This window comes from Bos javanicus, chromosome X (genome assembly GCF_032452875.1).
Source record: "Bos javanicus breed banteng chromosome X, ARS-OSU_banteng_1.0, whole genome shotgun sequence".
Taxonomy (NCBI): domain Eukaryota; kingdom Metazoa; phylum Chordata; class Mammalia; order Artiodactyla; family Bovidae; genus Bos; species Bos javanicus.
Window position 1 is genome coordinate 46,866,576 of NC_083897.1, and position 13,213 is coordinate 46,879,788.

The 13,213-nt window shown below is 33.9% G+C and overlaps 1 protein-coding gene across 3 annotated transcripts in view; it reads left to right on the forward strand.

The window, feature by feature from the left end:
• The window catches only part of DIAPH2 (diaphanous related formin 2), a 941,635-nt gene that overhangs the window by 253,758 nt on the left and 674,664 nt on the right, over positions 1-13,213 (forward strand). For all 3 annotated transcript variants that reach the window (XM_061409121.1, XM_061409122.1, XM_061409123.1), the window contains 3 exons: positions 5,698-5,816; positions 8,431-8,547; positions 10,703-10,821. In XM_061409121.1, the coding sequence (XP_061265105.1) occupies positions 5,698-5,816; positions 8,431-8,547; positions 10,703-10,821 (355 nt within the window). The remainder of the gene's footprint in view (positions 1-5,697; positions 5,817-8,430; positions 8,548-10,702; positions 10,822-13,213) is intronic.

The following is a 13,213-nucleotide window of genomic DNA, read 5'->3' on the forward strand; positions in this document are numbered from 1 at the left end:
CAAGCTTTTGGATATTGCAGTATTATTAGTCTCAACATACAGCTGATGATTCAGAATTCAGCTAATGATATGTCCAGAAGTGATGACTTTTTTGGTTTCCTTAAAGTCAAAAGGAAACTTCTTTTCTTTGACTTTGAATACTGAGAACATAAAAGACTGCTATTTTGTTTTTTGCCACTTCAACTTTCAATAAAATTTTTTGCTCTCCTCTTTGATAACTTAGATTGATTTCCTTTATATTCAACATAAGCATGCATTGAATTTTGATTAATATATTCTAGATACATAACAAAAATTGTATTCTCACTACCAATTCTGTAGCAACTTTTCTAAAAGAAAAGCAGTTTTATTTCTTAAATTGAGTGTGGTTATTTGCTCTAATTATGATGCTGTTAAAAACATTTTTCAAATAACTATAAGCTTGTTCTAGGATAAATCAACACAGGTGTTCTAAAAATAGATATGCAGCTGCCATGACTTTATTATGTTAACTGATGAAGGAGTTTGTTTAAGTCCATGGCATTGTTAAAAGAGATAAGCAAAATATCCCTAGTCTCTCTATTTAATCTACTCAAGCCGTATGAAATAAATAAGAAGTGAAAGTAGCAGAAGGGAATAAAAGGACCCTGTAAAGAAAAGACAAAACAAATGTCAATGAGCATGTATATAAGGTATTCCTAGGGTATTAGAAATAACCAAAATCAAGGAGATTTCCTGGTGAGAAATTAGTGTGTAGCATGCATCTGTAACTTGTATTCTGATGATCTTATCTTAAAGTAGTTAAAACTCATCATCATAAAATATATAATTAAGTCCATTGAGACCCATTTTAATAAGATATACGATTGAGTCTATGCAGTTTCAGAAATTTCTATGTCAGTTCCACTTTGAGTGGTTCTTTCATCCATGACTTTATAAACCAAGGAATTGGTTGCAGTGAATGATAAGTGACCTGAGAGGTTCAGTATGAGGTTAACTTGGGACTTCCTCAGGCAGTAAAGAATCCACTTGCCAAACAGAGACCTGGGTTTGTTCCCCTGGGTTGGGAAGATACCCTGGAGATGGGAATGTCTGCCCACTTCAGTATTCTTGCCTGGAGAATCCCCATGGACAGAGGAGCCTGGCAGACTACAATCCATGAGGTCCCAGAGTCACACACGACTGAGTGACTAACACTTTCTTCCCACATGTAATTAACTTAGGGACATTCATTAGTTAATAGTGTATGTTACATATTTATTCTTCTTTTCTCACAAATTTCTCCTCATGAAAAGACTGTGGCCTTATGTAGCTAATATTACAGTATGTAATTATGTAGGTAATATTACAGTCTGGATTCTAGTGTGCTTTTGAGCTGCCTACTCACTACTTTCCATCTTTGTCCTCCAGGGATTGTTCCTCTGTTTCTGGGACAATAATCATGTCTTTGGACACTTGTTGGCCTCGGGGGCTCCTGAGCATTCTCTAGTCATTTACTAATATGTGGTGTTTTTCTGCCCTTGTTGTTGTTGTTAGTCTTCCAGCTTTCATTTCCCTATGTTTATAATTGAACATTCATTTTCTACTTTATACTACTGAATGGCTGGTCAAGAAAATGGTGACTCTCAATTTATTTAAGTCCTCATCTTTTCAGAAAGTGTACATAATAGCTCTTGTTCTTATGTTTTGCACTTTTGTCAGGATGTACTCATCTCTGCTATTCACTGGTCTCATGGTATTTTTCATTTGGTTACATTGACAGCTAAGGTTTTGTATCAGTGTTTCTTAGCTGCACTTTTCTATTGGCCCTATAGCTGCTGTATATTGTGGTAGGTACCCTGTACTTCTAAACATGCTTCCAGTTAGATTTTTATTTAACTACCATATCTCTTCAGTATGTCCTAATTCTTAGGTCTCAGTGATTCCTCAGCAAGAGAAGTGTCCTGTATCTGCCTACTCAAATTTTGGAATAGAACCTACAAAATTCTCAATGTTTTTTTCTATCTATGACAATAAAGTGAAATATGGCTAAGTACTTTTCTGATTTCAAGAAATTGAGTTGTGCTGTGCTTAGTTGCTCAGTCATGTCAAAAAGTCGGGACTCTTTTTGACCCCATGGATTGTAGCCTGCCAGGCTCCTCTGTCCATGGGAACACTCCAGGCAAGAATACTAGAGTGGGTTGCCATGCCCTCATCCAGGGGATCTTCCCAATCCAATGATTGAACCCAGATCTCCTGCATTGCAGGCAGATTCTTTAATCATCTGAGTTACCAGGGAAACCCAAGAATATTGAAATGGGTAGCCTATCCCTTCTCCAGGGGATCTTCCCAACCCAGGAATCAAACCAGTGTCTCCTGCATTGCAGGCAGATTGTCCCCCTAAAGAGCCTATTGCAGTCTTATCAGAGGTGGGGCAGAGATGTTTGTTTGGAAAAAATAATCCTTCCCAGGTATTTCTGATACACAATATGAGAATCAGAATCTAGGCAGGTAGACCCATTTTGATGTTGTCCTTGTAGTTTCATTACCAAAATTCAGAGGAAAACTCAGAATGGGCATGCTTTAATTTATACTAGATGTCCCTAGCATGTCAACTATTATCTATCTAATGTACTAAATATTTACATTTCAACCAGTAGAATTTATAATAACCTTAAACAGCTTTTACACATGCACGGAAACCTAGTAATATATTCAAAGATGAGTCTTTAATATCCTTATTTGTATCCTGTTTTCTCTTCTTTTATACACTGTGTAACAGGATGAACTTTCTAATTTTCTAGAATATATCATCTTCAAAGTAGCAAATTAGATGTGACTAGGGGTAATATAAATTGTTGGCACATGCATCAAAAGTTATACCTATCTGGAATCATTAAATGCTAGGGAAAAAATAGTTCTTAACATTTCAATAATCCCAGAGACCATCATTGTAGTAGAATAATACGTTGTTTCATATAATCATTAGAATCATCAAGACAATTATTTTAATTAAATTATGTTAGAAATTTATTTTCAAAATTTTCCCTGTCTCTATAGATACATTGTGGTGTTTAGAGAATTTATATTTCACTTACATGGAAAATTCACTTTTCATAAATTTGCTTTAGTAATTTGGGACAAATGAGTTGTTAAACACTGCATAGTGATTTTTAAAATAGTATTTGCTCTGTAGTTAACTTACATTGATTTCTTGTGAAGTTTTCTCCATCTGCCATTTTATTTAGTTAAATGAATTAAGAAAATACTAGATAAATCAGGTATGTGAAGGAACAAGACAGTAAGAAATTGTGTTTGTAGGCAGCCGGCATTCTTAACCTCTTTTAGAAGACCAATAAACCTTTTCTTATTCCTTTGAAGACTCAATTTTGATTGCTTGACTGGTAATCAGTCATATACTGGTAATGGACTTTGATTTCCTTTGAAGTACACCATATTATAGAGACGTAACTATCTATTTTAGAGAAACTGCTGATAATGTTCTGTATCTGTACTGCAAATCTGTTCAAAAAATATCTGAAACATATTTACAGTATTTCACATAATTAACAGTGTAATTCAGCAATTTTATGTCATTCTTCATTTAAAATATAAAACTTCAGTGATACATTTCCAATATTCCAATAAGGTATCTGTCACACTTGTGCTGTATAAAAAATTTATTAATTCATTAAATATTTATTTAATCAAGAATTTTTGAATATACCTTACAAGGTTTGACATTTGAATGAAAGGAAGTTTTCTATATATGTATGTGTATGTAGATATGCATATGTGTTTTAATGGTACATTGTTAACAAACAATATTTATGAGATATTTCATTTATGTATATCTATATTTTATATTGTGCTATATATATTCACATACTATATATACTATATAAATAATGTATTATCCTAATTAAAAATGGAAATAAACATTTAACCAGTTATTTTTAATGAAAGTATTTAGATCATACAGGTTGATTCCATGTTTTTGTAAATTTCTGAGGCTTATTAAATGACAGTATATAACTTGTTTTTTCTATTCAAACATATTTGAATGTGTTAAAATTTGATAGTGAACATCTAAGAAGGAATATATTATGACATAAGAATAAGGAAAAATTCTGTATTATAAAAATGGTTTTTTCTTCATTGGATGTGTCTTGTTTCTGCTCTTTTCTGAATTGAGTTCAGAAATCACTTGATAATGTAACTCATCAATGTTAGGTAACTTTACATTCCAATAAATTCTTCATTCCCCTTCAAAGTGAAAAGTTAGACCTAAAACAAATTATTACTAAAGAGGAAACTAAACTTAAATGCATGTATTTGTTATGTATTTTATATTAAAACATATTAATACTTTCATATGCTTTGTAGGTAAATTTTCAGGAAATTCTTATGTATGTGAATGTTAGGAAGAAAACATCTAGAAATTGTATAAGTTTGTGTTTGGTTTCAGTAATAGCCATTACATCTTCATTTATAATTGTCCTTAGTGAATAAAAACAGAAACAAAAAAAAATGCATCTGAGTTTGTTTTATCAACCGAATTTGAAGTACACCATGCTTGCATTTCCTTTTAGAGTTCAAGCTCAGATCTGAACATCCTAGTCTCTCTGTAACACCCTTGAGTATCCACAGTGATTATCAATTTGGGTTTTGAAAGCGGAAACTTAAAGGATACATATTAAAAGATATTCCAGGTGATATATATTAAGCCCAACAATCTCCAGCATGCTATGCTATGCTAAGTCACTTCAGTTGTGTCTGATTCTGTGCGACCCCGTAGATGGCAGCCCACCAGGCTCCCCCGTCCCTGGGATTCTCCAGGCAAGAACACTGGAGTGGGTTGCCATTTTCTTCTCCAATGCATGAAAGTGAAAAGTGAAAGAGAAGTCGCTCAGTCGTGTCCGACTCTTAGCGACCCCATGGAATGCAGCCTACCAGGCTCCTTCCGTCCATGGGATTTTCCAGGCAAGAGTACTGGAGTGGGGTGCCATTGCCTTCTCCGAATCTCCAGCATGGCATGCTCCCAAAGATTTTGTTTATACTATGATTTTGAATTATCAGGGGTTTGTAACACATGTGCTTATAATGTATTACAAAAACAAATCTTTGATGCCCAAGTTGGTATTTTGTGATTCAGCTAAGCAAAAATAAAAGGTGGGGGAGGAGGCTAGTTGTGCATCTTGATTAAAAAATCCTGATGCCTTTTTGCTTTAAAATCACAAAATATCATTGAAAATAAATTTGTTTATACAACTTTTCACGCCATACTTGGTACTGTTGTGCTTGAATATATCCTTGCATTTGTTCTTCATTAGTACAATTGATCTATATTTGCCTTTTTTGCCAGAGGCATATGTGAATGTTCTAGCTGCATGAGTTCTTTTGCAATCTTTGATTAGTGTGTTTAGTCAAAACGACAGCATTTAATTTGGGTTGTTAGCAATTAGTTTTTTTCCATTGTAAAAGTGATCATTAATTTTTTAATGTGAATCGTCAAAATCTGGGGTATGAAAAGAAAATTCAGTGAATGCAATGAGGTTTTTTTCATTTTTAAATAGAAAAACAGAGTACATTTACTTTCTTACAGGAAACCAAGTGCCTGGGTCAATATTTGAAATTGCTTCTGCATATGCAAATAAATAATAGTATCAGGGCTTTATTTCCAAAGTATGGTGTTGTCAAACTGTTATTCGGCTGTTAAGTTTTCTGTTTATATATTAGGATTTGAAAGAAAAAGAGAATGATGAACTTGATATTCAGTTGAAAGTATTTGATGAGAACAAAGAGGACGACCTAACTGAATTATCACACCGTCTCAATGACATTCGCGCAGAAATGGAATATCCTTTTGACAAACCAGAAAAATCGTTTTGCATGTACTGTGAAAAAGGGATTTGTGGGTGATTTTGTGAACCATTATTAGAATTCTTGTCTGCCAGCCCAATTTATATCCATTTATTTATATTAGAACCTCACTATGATGCTGTTCTTGAGATTCCTGATGAAGAATTGTCAGACTCTCCTGATGATTTACCCAGAGTACACTGAAATACACACAATGGCTTGCAGCATTATAGGTATACTCTGTTCAATGGTCTTGAATAGACAGGAGCCTAAGGTAATATTCCTTGTGGATAAGGATTTTTGGGGAAAAGTTCAGTGAGTTCATATGTGACTATAGGTAATATACAGTTTCAGTTTATTAAATGGTATTCCAGTGATTTAGAGATATCATTCAGTTCAAATAAATGTCTTTTTCTCATTCTAAATATTTGGGTGCCTTAGTGGGGAAAAACAGTTTAAATGTGATAGGGTCTGACTAGAACAAAACTGCTAGAGTGGAAGCATTTGAGTCAAATGCAACTAGCATATAACCTTTTTGTGGCAACGGTTTTATACAAAATGATTTTTGATATAAAAGATGATTGTCATAGCATTGCTGGCCATTTGTTTCACATACACTAAATTTCTTACCTATGGGTTCTGGGAAAATGGGGAAATGCATCAGAACCAAAAAGCCCTCTGAGCTGCATTTCTCTCTATAATGGCTTCTCCAGTCATCTTCTTTGCCCTGTAGTACTTTGCCTGTATCTGTCTTATTTAGGTTCACTTCTGTGCCCCTATGAAATGGAGGGCAGAAGTATTTCAACTTTTTCCTCCAATGTTCTTATCAAAGTGTCTTACATTTGAGTACTGGATAAATGCAGTGAGTAACAATTTTGTTATTGAGAGATAATTTCCAGTAATTTCTTATCCTTTATCAGTGACTCTAGTTTACAGCAGTTTCCATAACATTAAATGTGTTTTATATCAATAAATATCTTGCTTTGTATAAATTTTTCTTCACCATAAATCTGTTTTTTGGATCTATTCCATAGCCATTGAAAGGAGCTTATGAGACTTTAGCACAAGACTCTTAGATGAAGTGTAAGAAGTAATCCATCATATACTTAATTCTACTTCAGAGAAAATGTTGACAGTTCAGGTTATTTTTAAGATACTGGATTACATCTCCTCTTCTACTTTTATTTTACATTGATTTTCTAGGTCCTTGCTTTTCTTATAAAAGTGAATCCATATTTGAAACCTGTTTTATAGTTTAATAAAAGCATTTAAACTTCTACTACTCTTTTTACATCATAAGAAAAATGTTTCAGGCTTCTTTGTCTTTCAGTTCAGTTCAGTTCAGTCGCTCAGTCATGTCCGACTCTTTGCGACCCCATGAATCTCAGCACGCCATGCCTCCCTGTCCATCACCAACTCCCGGAGTTCACTCAAACTCATGTCCATCAAGTCGGTGATGCCATCCAGCCATCTCATCCTCTGTTGTCCCCTTCTCCTCCTGCCCCCAATCCCTCCCAGCATCAGAGTCTTTTCCAATGAGTCAACTCTTCGTATGAGGTGGCCAAAGTCCTGGAGTTTCATCTTTAGCATCATTCCTTCCAAAGAACACCCAGGGCTGATCTTCTTCAGAAGGGACTGGTTGGATCTCCTTGCAGTCCAAGGGACTCTGAGGAGTCTTCTCCAACACCGCAGTTCAAAAGCATCAAGTCTTCGGCGCTCAGCTTTCTTCACAGTCCAACTCTCACATCCATACATCTGGACCTTTGTTGGCAAAGTAATGTCTCTGCTTTTCAATATGCTATCTAGGTTGGTCATAACTTTTCTTCCAAGGAGTAAGCGTCTTTTAATTTCGTGGCTACAGTCACCATCTGCAGTGATTTTGGAGCCCCCAAAAATAAAGTCTGACACTGTTTCCACTGTTTCCCCATCTATTTCCCATGAAGTGATGGGACCAGATGCCATGATCTTAGTTTTCTGAATGTTGAGCTTTAAGCCAACTTTTTCACTCTCCTCTTTTACTTTCATCAAGAGGCTTTTTATTTCCTCTTCACTTTCTGCCATAAGGGTGGTGTCATCTTTGTCTTTAACCTCCCTCTTTTAGCACAAAGGAAATACAAATGAATGCAAATTGTAATGATTTCATATGTAATGGTTCATCTGTATAAAACTGATTTTTATGAACTTTCAGCTGTCCACACAGTGCTCCTTTACGTTACTATCTTGTGTGGCAGTGAAAAAGAAGGAGGAGTAGCCTGTATGAATAATATAGGTGCTCCATTATAAACATAGGAAGGTTAGGAAAAAGTCATTTTCATTAGTGGCATTTGCTATTCCAGTGGTACCAACTGTAAGCTGTAATTCAAAATAGAATGAATAATTGATCATTTAAGTCTTTAATGGCTAAATGTTTAAGTCTGTTTTTCTGGTTAAAAAGTTAAAGTGATCCATAGAATAAATTTCTTTATGCAAATGTTTAAATACTGCATCATAGATTTGAAAGTTTAGAAACAGTAATGGAAACAAAATTATCTCTTAATGTTTTAAAAAATGAAGCTGCTTTTGTTATGAATGAAAGTGAATCAGCATTTTATTCCTTTACTCACTTTCCACTGATATGAATGAAGTATACCATCTTCTGTATAATATGTTGAAGGACACTGCTGCTGAAAATTATTTATTATCCATTCTACAACATTTTTTGCTCATCAGAAATGACTATTATATCAGGTAAGAGGCTGTTCTTAAAGTACGATTTATGTAATTTGAATTAGATATTAAAGGAAAATTAGCAATGTAGTGAGAAGTAGACAGTATATGTATATACACACGTAGAGTATAAGAATTTGATGACTTTAGATAACATTTTAAAAAAATATGTTAATTAAATTTTCATTGGGCCAGAAGAATCTGCTTATAAAAATGATGTATGCCATTTAGGTAGCAATAAACCTAACAGATTTTACTGACCCTGTAATAAAAATTTTTGTAGCACAGAGTAACCTTCAAATAGTGTATGGTAGAGTTTTTAAGTTCTTGTACATTTGATAAGTAAGACTATTGTTATTCCTCTTGTATAGTATTTATCTAGTAATAGATATGAACTTATCTAATAAAATAGTAATATTAATATTTTAGATTTATACACAATAATGTAATTCTTCTAAATAAATGAATATAATAGTAATCCATATGAAGTCATAAATTTCAGAGTCCAGTTCTGGGAATATATCTGAAAACCAGAGAAAGATTTCTGAGTGACTGAAATTATCAATAAACTGGTGACAATGATCTCATGATCTTACATTTAATTGTTCAAGAGACTAATAGTTGTTCCTTATACTCTGATATGTGTGAAATTCTAGCAAACTTGATCTTTCTGATTTCTCAAACCTTGCTTCATTAAAAGGCAAGGGAACGTACCATGGGGTCGGGTACAGTCACAACCAAAATGACAGATCTAAAGCCCATAGAGTACAATTACAGTTCTATTATAGTTCAGACCAGTGCAATAACTGATGGGCAGGCATCATGATGTTACACAGACTAGAAAAATGTTTAAAATATTATATGCTATTCTTTTTTTAAGCAGGAAAGATAGTAATGCAACGTAAAATGATTGTTGTTTTCTCAAATAAGTGGTGGTAAGTAAAGGGGTACAGTGCCCATGGGTACACAGTTACCTGGGGAAATAATTTGTGTCCATTTCTCAGTAACTTTGAATGAATGAGAAATTGTTCTAATATGATACTTTTTTCATCCTGGGAACATCCATGTGAGGAAGATGAGTCACTAGTACTTTTATTCTACTGATGGATACTTTGACTTAAAGAGAATTATTGTGTTTTCCTTGTTTATCCAGAGAGTCTTTGACCTGATTGATTACAATCTGATATTATTTACCATAGATCTTTTGATGACTTGAAAAAGCCTCAGATGTGTAATATATACTACTGTTTCTTCTCATCCTTGCGACCAACCCCATGACAAAAGACATAAGTGCAATTAGAATATGTTTGGATTTGTTTGCAAACTTTTAGTAGTTGGACTAGTTATCAGCACACTAATGTTAAGGATGTTTATGTTAGAATTTGTCCATACTGATATTTCCTTATGATTTTTCTCTGAATTTATTAGCTTCTGGTAAATGCTAAAATTTCCCCAAATTTTAATGCAAAATGTACTTTTTAAAAATTTTTGAAGTATGTAAGTGGTCATTTTTAAGCCCATAATTACCTTGATAGATTATAGTGTTAGGAAATGTTTTAGAACCTTTGACACTTTGAACAAATTGAAGCTATAGCCATGCATATTTAGTGTGTATGCTTCTATAAAATAAATCTTTTAAAATATGTGTATAAATAGATCTTTGGTATAGACTGTAACGTAAGTGGCCCAGTCCAGTTTTGTAAAAGCTGTTATAGCTATCTTGAGTAACAGTGTGGCAGTAAATTCAAGACATCATTTGCCATGTAATGCCAAGATACTCATCCCTTATTGAAATTGAGAACTTGGAGAGGCCTAGAACAATTTCTTTACCCATAGATGTAGGACTAAAAAGTCATTTGTTTTTATTAACTTCAGGAATAATAGCTTAAGTAAGTATATAAGGTTGATAAGTATTTTTGAACACAAGCATAAATCCCTGCAAGCTAGAGTATTAAGTCAAGGTATTAACAGTTGATTATATCACAGTGGGTTTTGCATTGTAATGTCCAGCCTACCTTTAAGCTTAGGCATGTTTTTCCTGAGAGAGAGTAATGGCTAGGAAGAGTTTTTAACCTTCTAGAAAATCACTTAGTTTTCTTTATCATGCAGAATCATTTCTTAAAATAGATTTGTCTGGGTAGAAAAGGCATTCAAGAACACTTCCTCTCTTTTGCAGGCCGCAGTATTACAAAATAATTGAGGAGTGTGTTTCACAGATAGTGCTGCACTGCAGTGGAATGGATCCAGATTTCAAGTATAGACAAAGATTAGACATTGATTTTACTCATCTGATAGGTATGTAACATAATCCTCAGTGTCTTTTGATTGTGGTTATAATAGACACTTTTCAAGTGTAGCTCTCTCACTAAACTTCCTCTTTTAATATGGTAGGTCATTGTATCCATGGGTACTCATTTGCTCTAACTATTAATTATGATGATCATGAGAGTTCTGTCTGTGTGATTGGAAATCCTAATCTGTTTGTTAAGTTTCAACACTCTTGAATTGAGTTTAAAATCAGTGCTGCACCAACAGACATTATATTAGGGGTCAGTGCCTTGCTTTTTAGAAACGTGACTCAAATCCGTTAAGGTTATGCTGATAGCTTTGTGGCTCTGTGTAAATCATGTATACAGTAGGGTCTGATTAGTAATGCCATGTTAGTGTTCAGGTCCTAGAAAAAGAAATACAGGCTAGTTTAGTAACTTAAGACCTTTTTTCTTTAAAAAAAAAAACAAAAACTTTTATTTTGTATTGGGATATAGCCAATTAACAATATTGTGATAGTTTCAGGCAAATAGCAACGAGACTCAGCCATACGTATACATGTATCCATTTTAATTCTATGAAAGTAGATCAGTTTATATTTTCATAGACCTTAGATCTGGGAAGGAATTTGAGATGATCATGTTCATCTGCTTGGCTTGCTGAGGAAATGACCTTATATTATCCGAGATGCTAATCAGCTACCCTTTCTGGAATAATCACTGAAGGACAATGGGCAGCCTCTCTTATGAAATATACTATACCGTATGACTTTATAGATAAGCTGTTTTATTCATACCTAATCAAAATTACTATTGGTAAGATTCAAACATGAACTCATTTGTCTTTAAAGGTAGAAAACTACAGCTGTTGAATGCTAATTGTATGCTATTCTTCACTCCATAGCACAGGAAGACTCACAGTAATATTCAGATGAATTCCTTATTATTTATCATGTGTAATTCTTATCTTGATTGTAAAACTCATGCTCACTTATTAAAGGCAGTCTAGAGACGTATGTAATTGATAAAATAAACCACCAATCATACTTTTCAAGCTCAGTACATTTCAGCATTACTTCTCAGCTCAGTACATCTTATCTCCATCTTCATCTCCATCTCTGTTTAGCTCTTGCTCTCTCTCCCTCCATTCATTTCTCTTCTGTATGATAATTTTTCATGGAGCATTATATTATTAGAATGTTTCAATATTAACCTTTCAAAATCTGACTTTGTATATCTATATAATATTCCATTTAGTAGAATATCATAATTGTCTTGACTAGACCTTATTATACATACAGATTGTTTTCAGGTATTTACAATTATAAATGAATTGGCTGTGAACATTCTTAATATAAATATTTGGCTTCTTCTCAATATTTCCTTAGGATTGATTCCTCTAGTGAGTGTATGAACTTTGAAAGGCTAAATGCTTTTCAGAAAGCTTTTGCCAGTGTACCTTTCACCTACGATTAATGTGAATGCTGGCATTGCTGCATCTTTTTCCCTGAGCTTAATAAACACAGTGGTTTATTTCATATTTGTTGAGAGTTATAAGGGACTATTTCCAAATGTTTAAATTGGCTTATCTATTGCAGACCATAGTTGTCACATACACACTAAATGTTGATTTTGTTAGCCAAATAGATAGATATTTGTTTTGTATACTGTGTGCCAGGTACTTAGGAATGTGTCCCCTTTATCAAGAGCACTGAGGTGAGAAAACATGAAGGGATAAGTTGAGAGAACATAGTCAGTATTAAAAACCCATTATGACCTCATATGACTTCTCTAGGCTTCAGTTACCTCGGCCCTAAATTCAGATTACTCAAGTATATGTGTAGCTCTTAATATTTTATGCTCAGAGGTCTTGAGCAGCTAATACAGACTGTGAAACTTTCATTAGAACACACACACAAATTAACAGGTGCTTCAAGAACTTCTAGGAAATCTATGGATTTTCTAGCTCACCTGAACTTGAAGAGGATAGCGTCTCTTCTGATTTCACAGGTCTGTAAGTCTAGTTTTTTTTTTTTTTTTATAAATCAGATCATATCCTGGCCTAAATTTCTTCAATGTCTTCCCATTGAAATTTTAATCAAACTCATTACCAATCATTGCCGGCACAACACAGATCTGACCCCTCTTTGATCTAACCATTTCCCAATTTGTTCTTTGGTTGCCTTGCTCCAGCCACACATTGTTTATTTACAAAGAAGAAAAAACTTTATTAATGGTATTCTTGACATATGAAAAAAAAACATATTTAAAGTGTAAAATTTGATAAATTTTGATGTTTGTGTGTACATTTAAAATCATCACAGTCAAGATTATAAGCATCTCTGTCACCCCCTAGAATTTCTGTGTTCCCATTTGTAGTCTTTCTTCCCATGCCTCCCCACCTCTCCGCATCCTGAGAT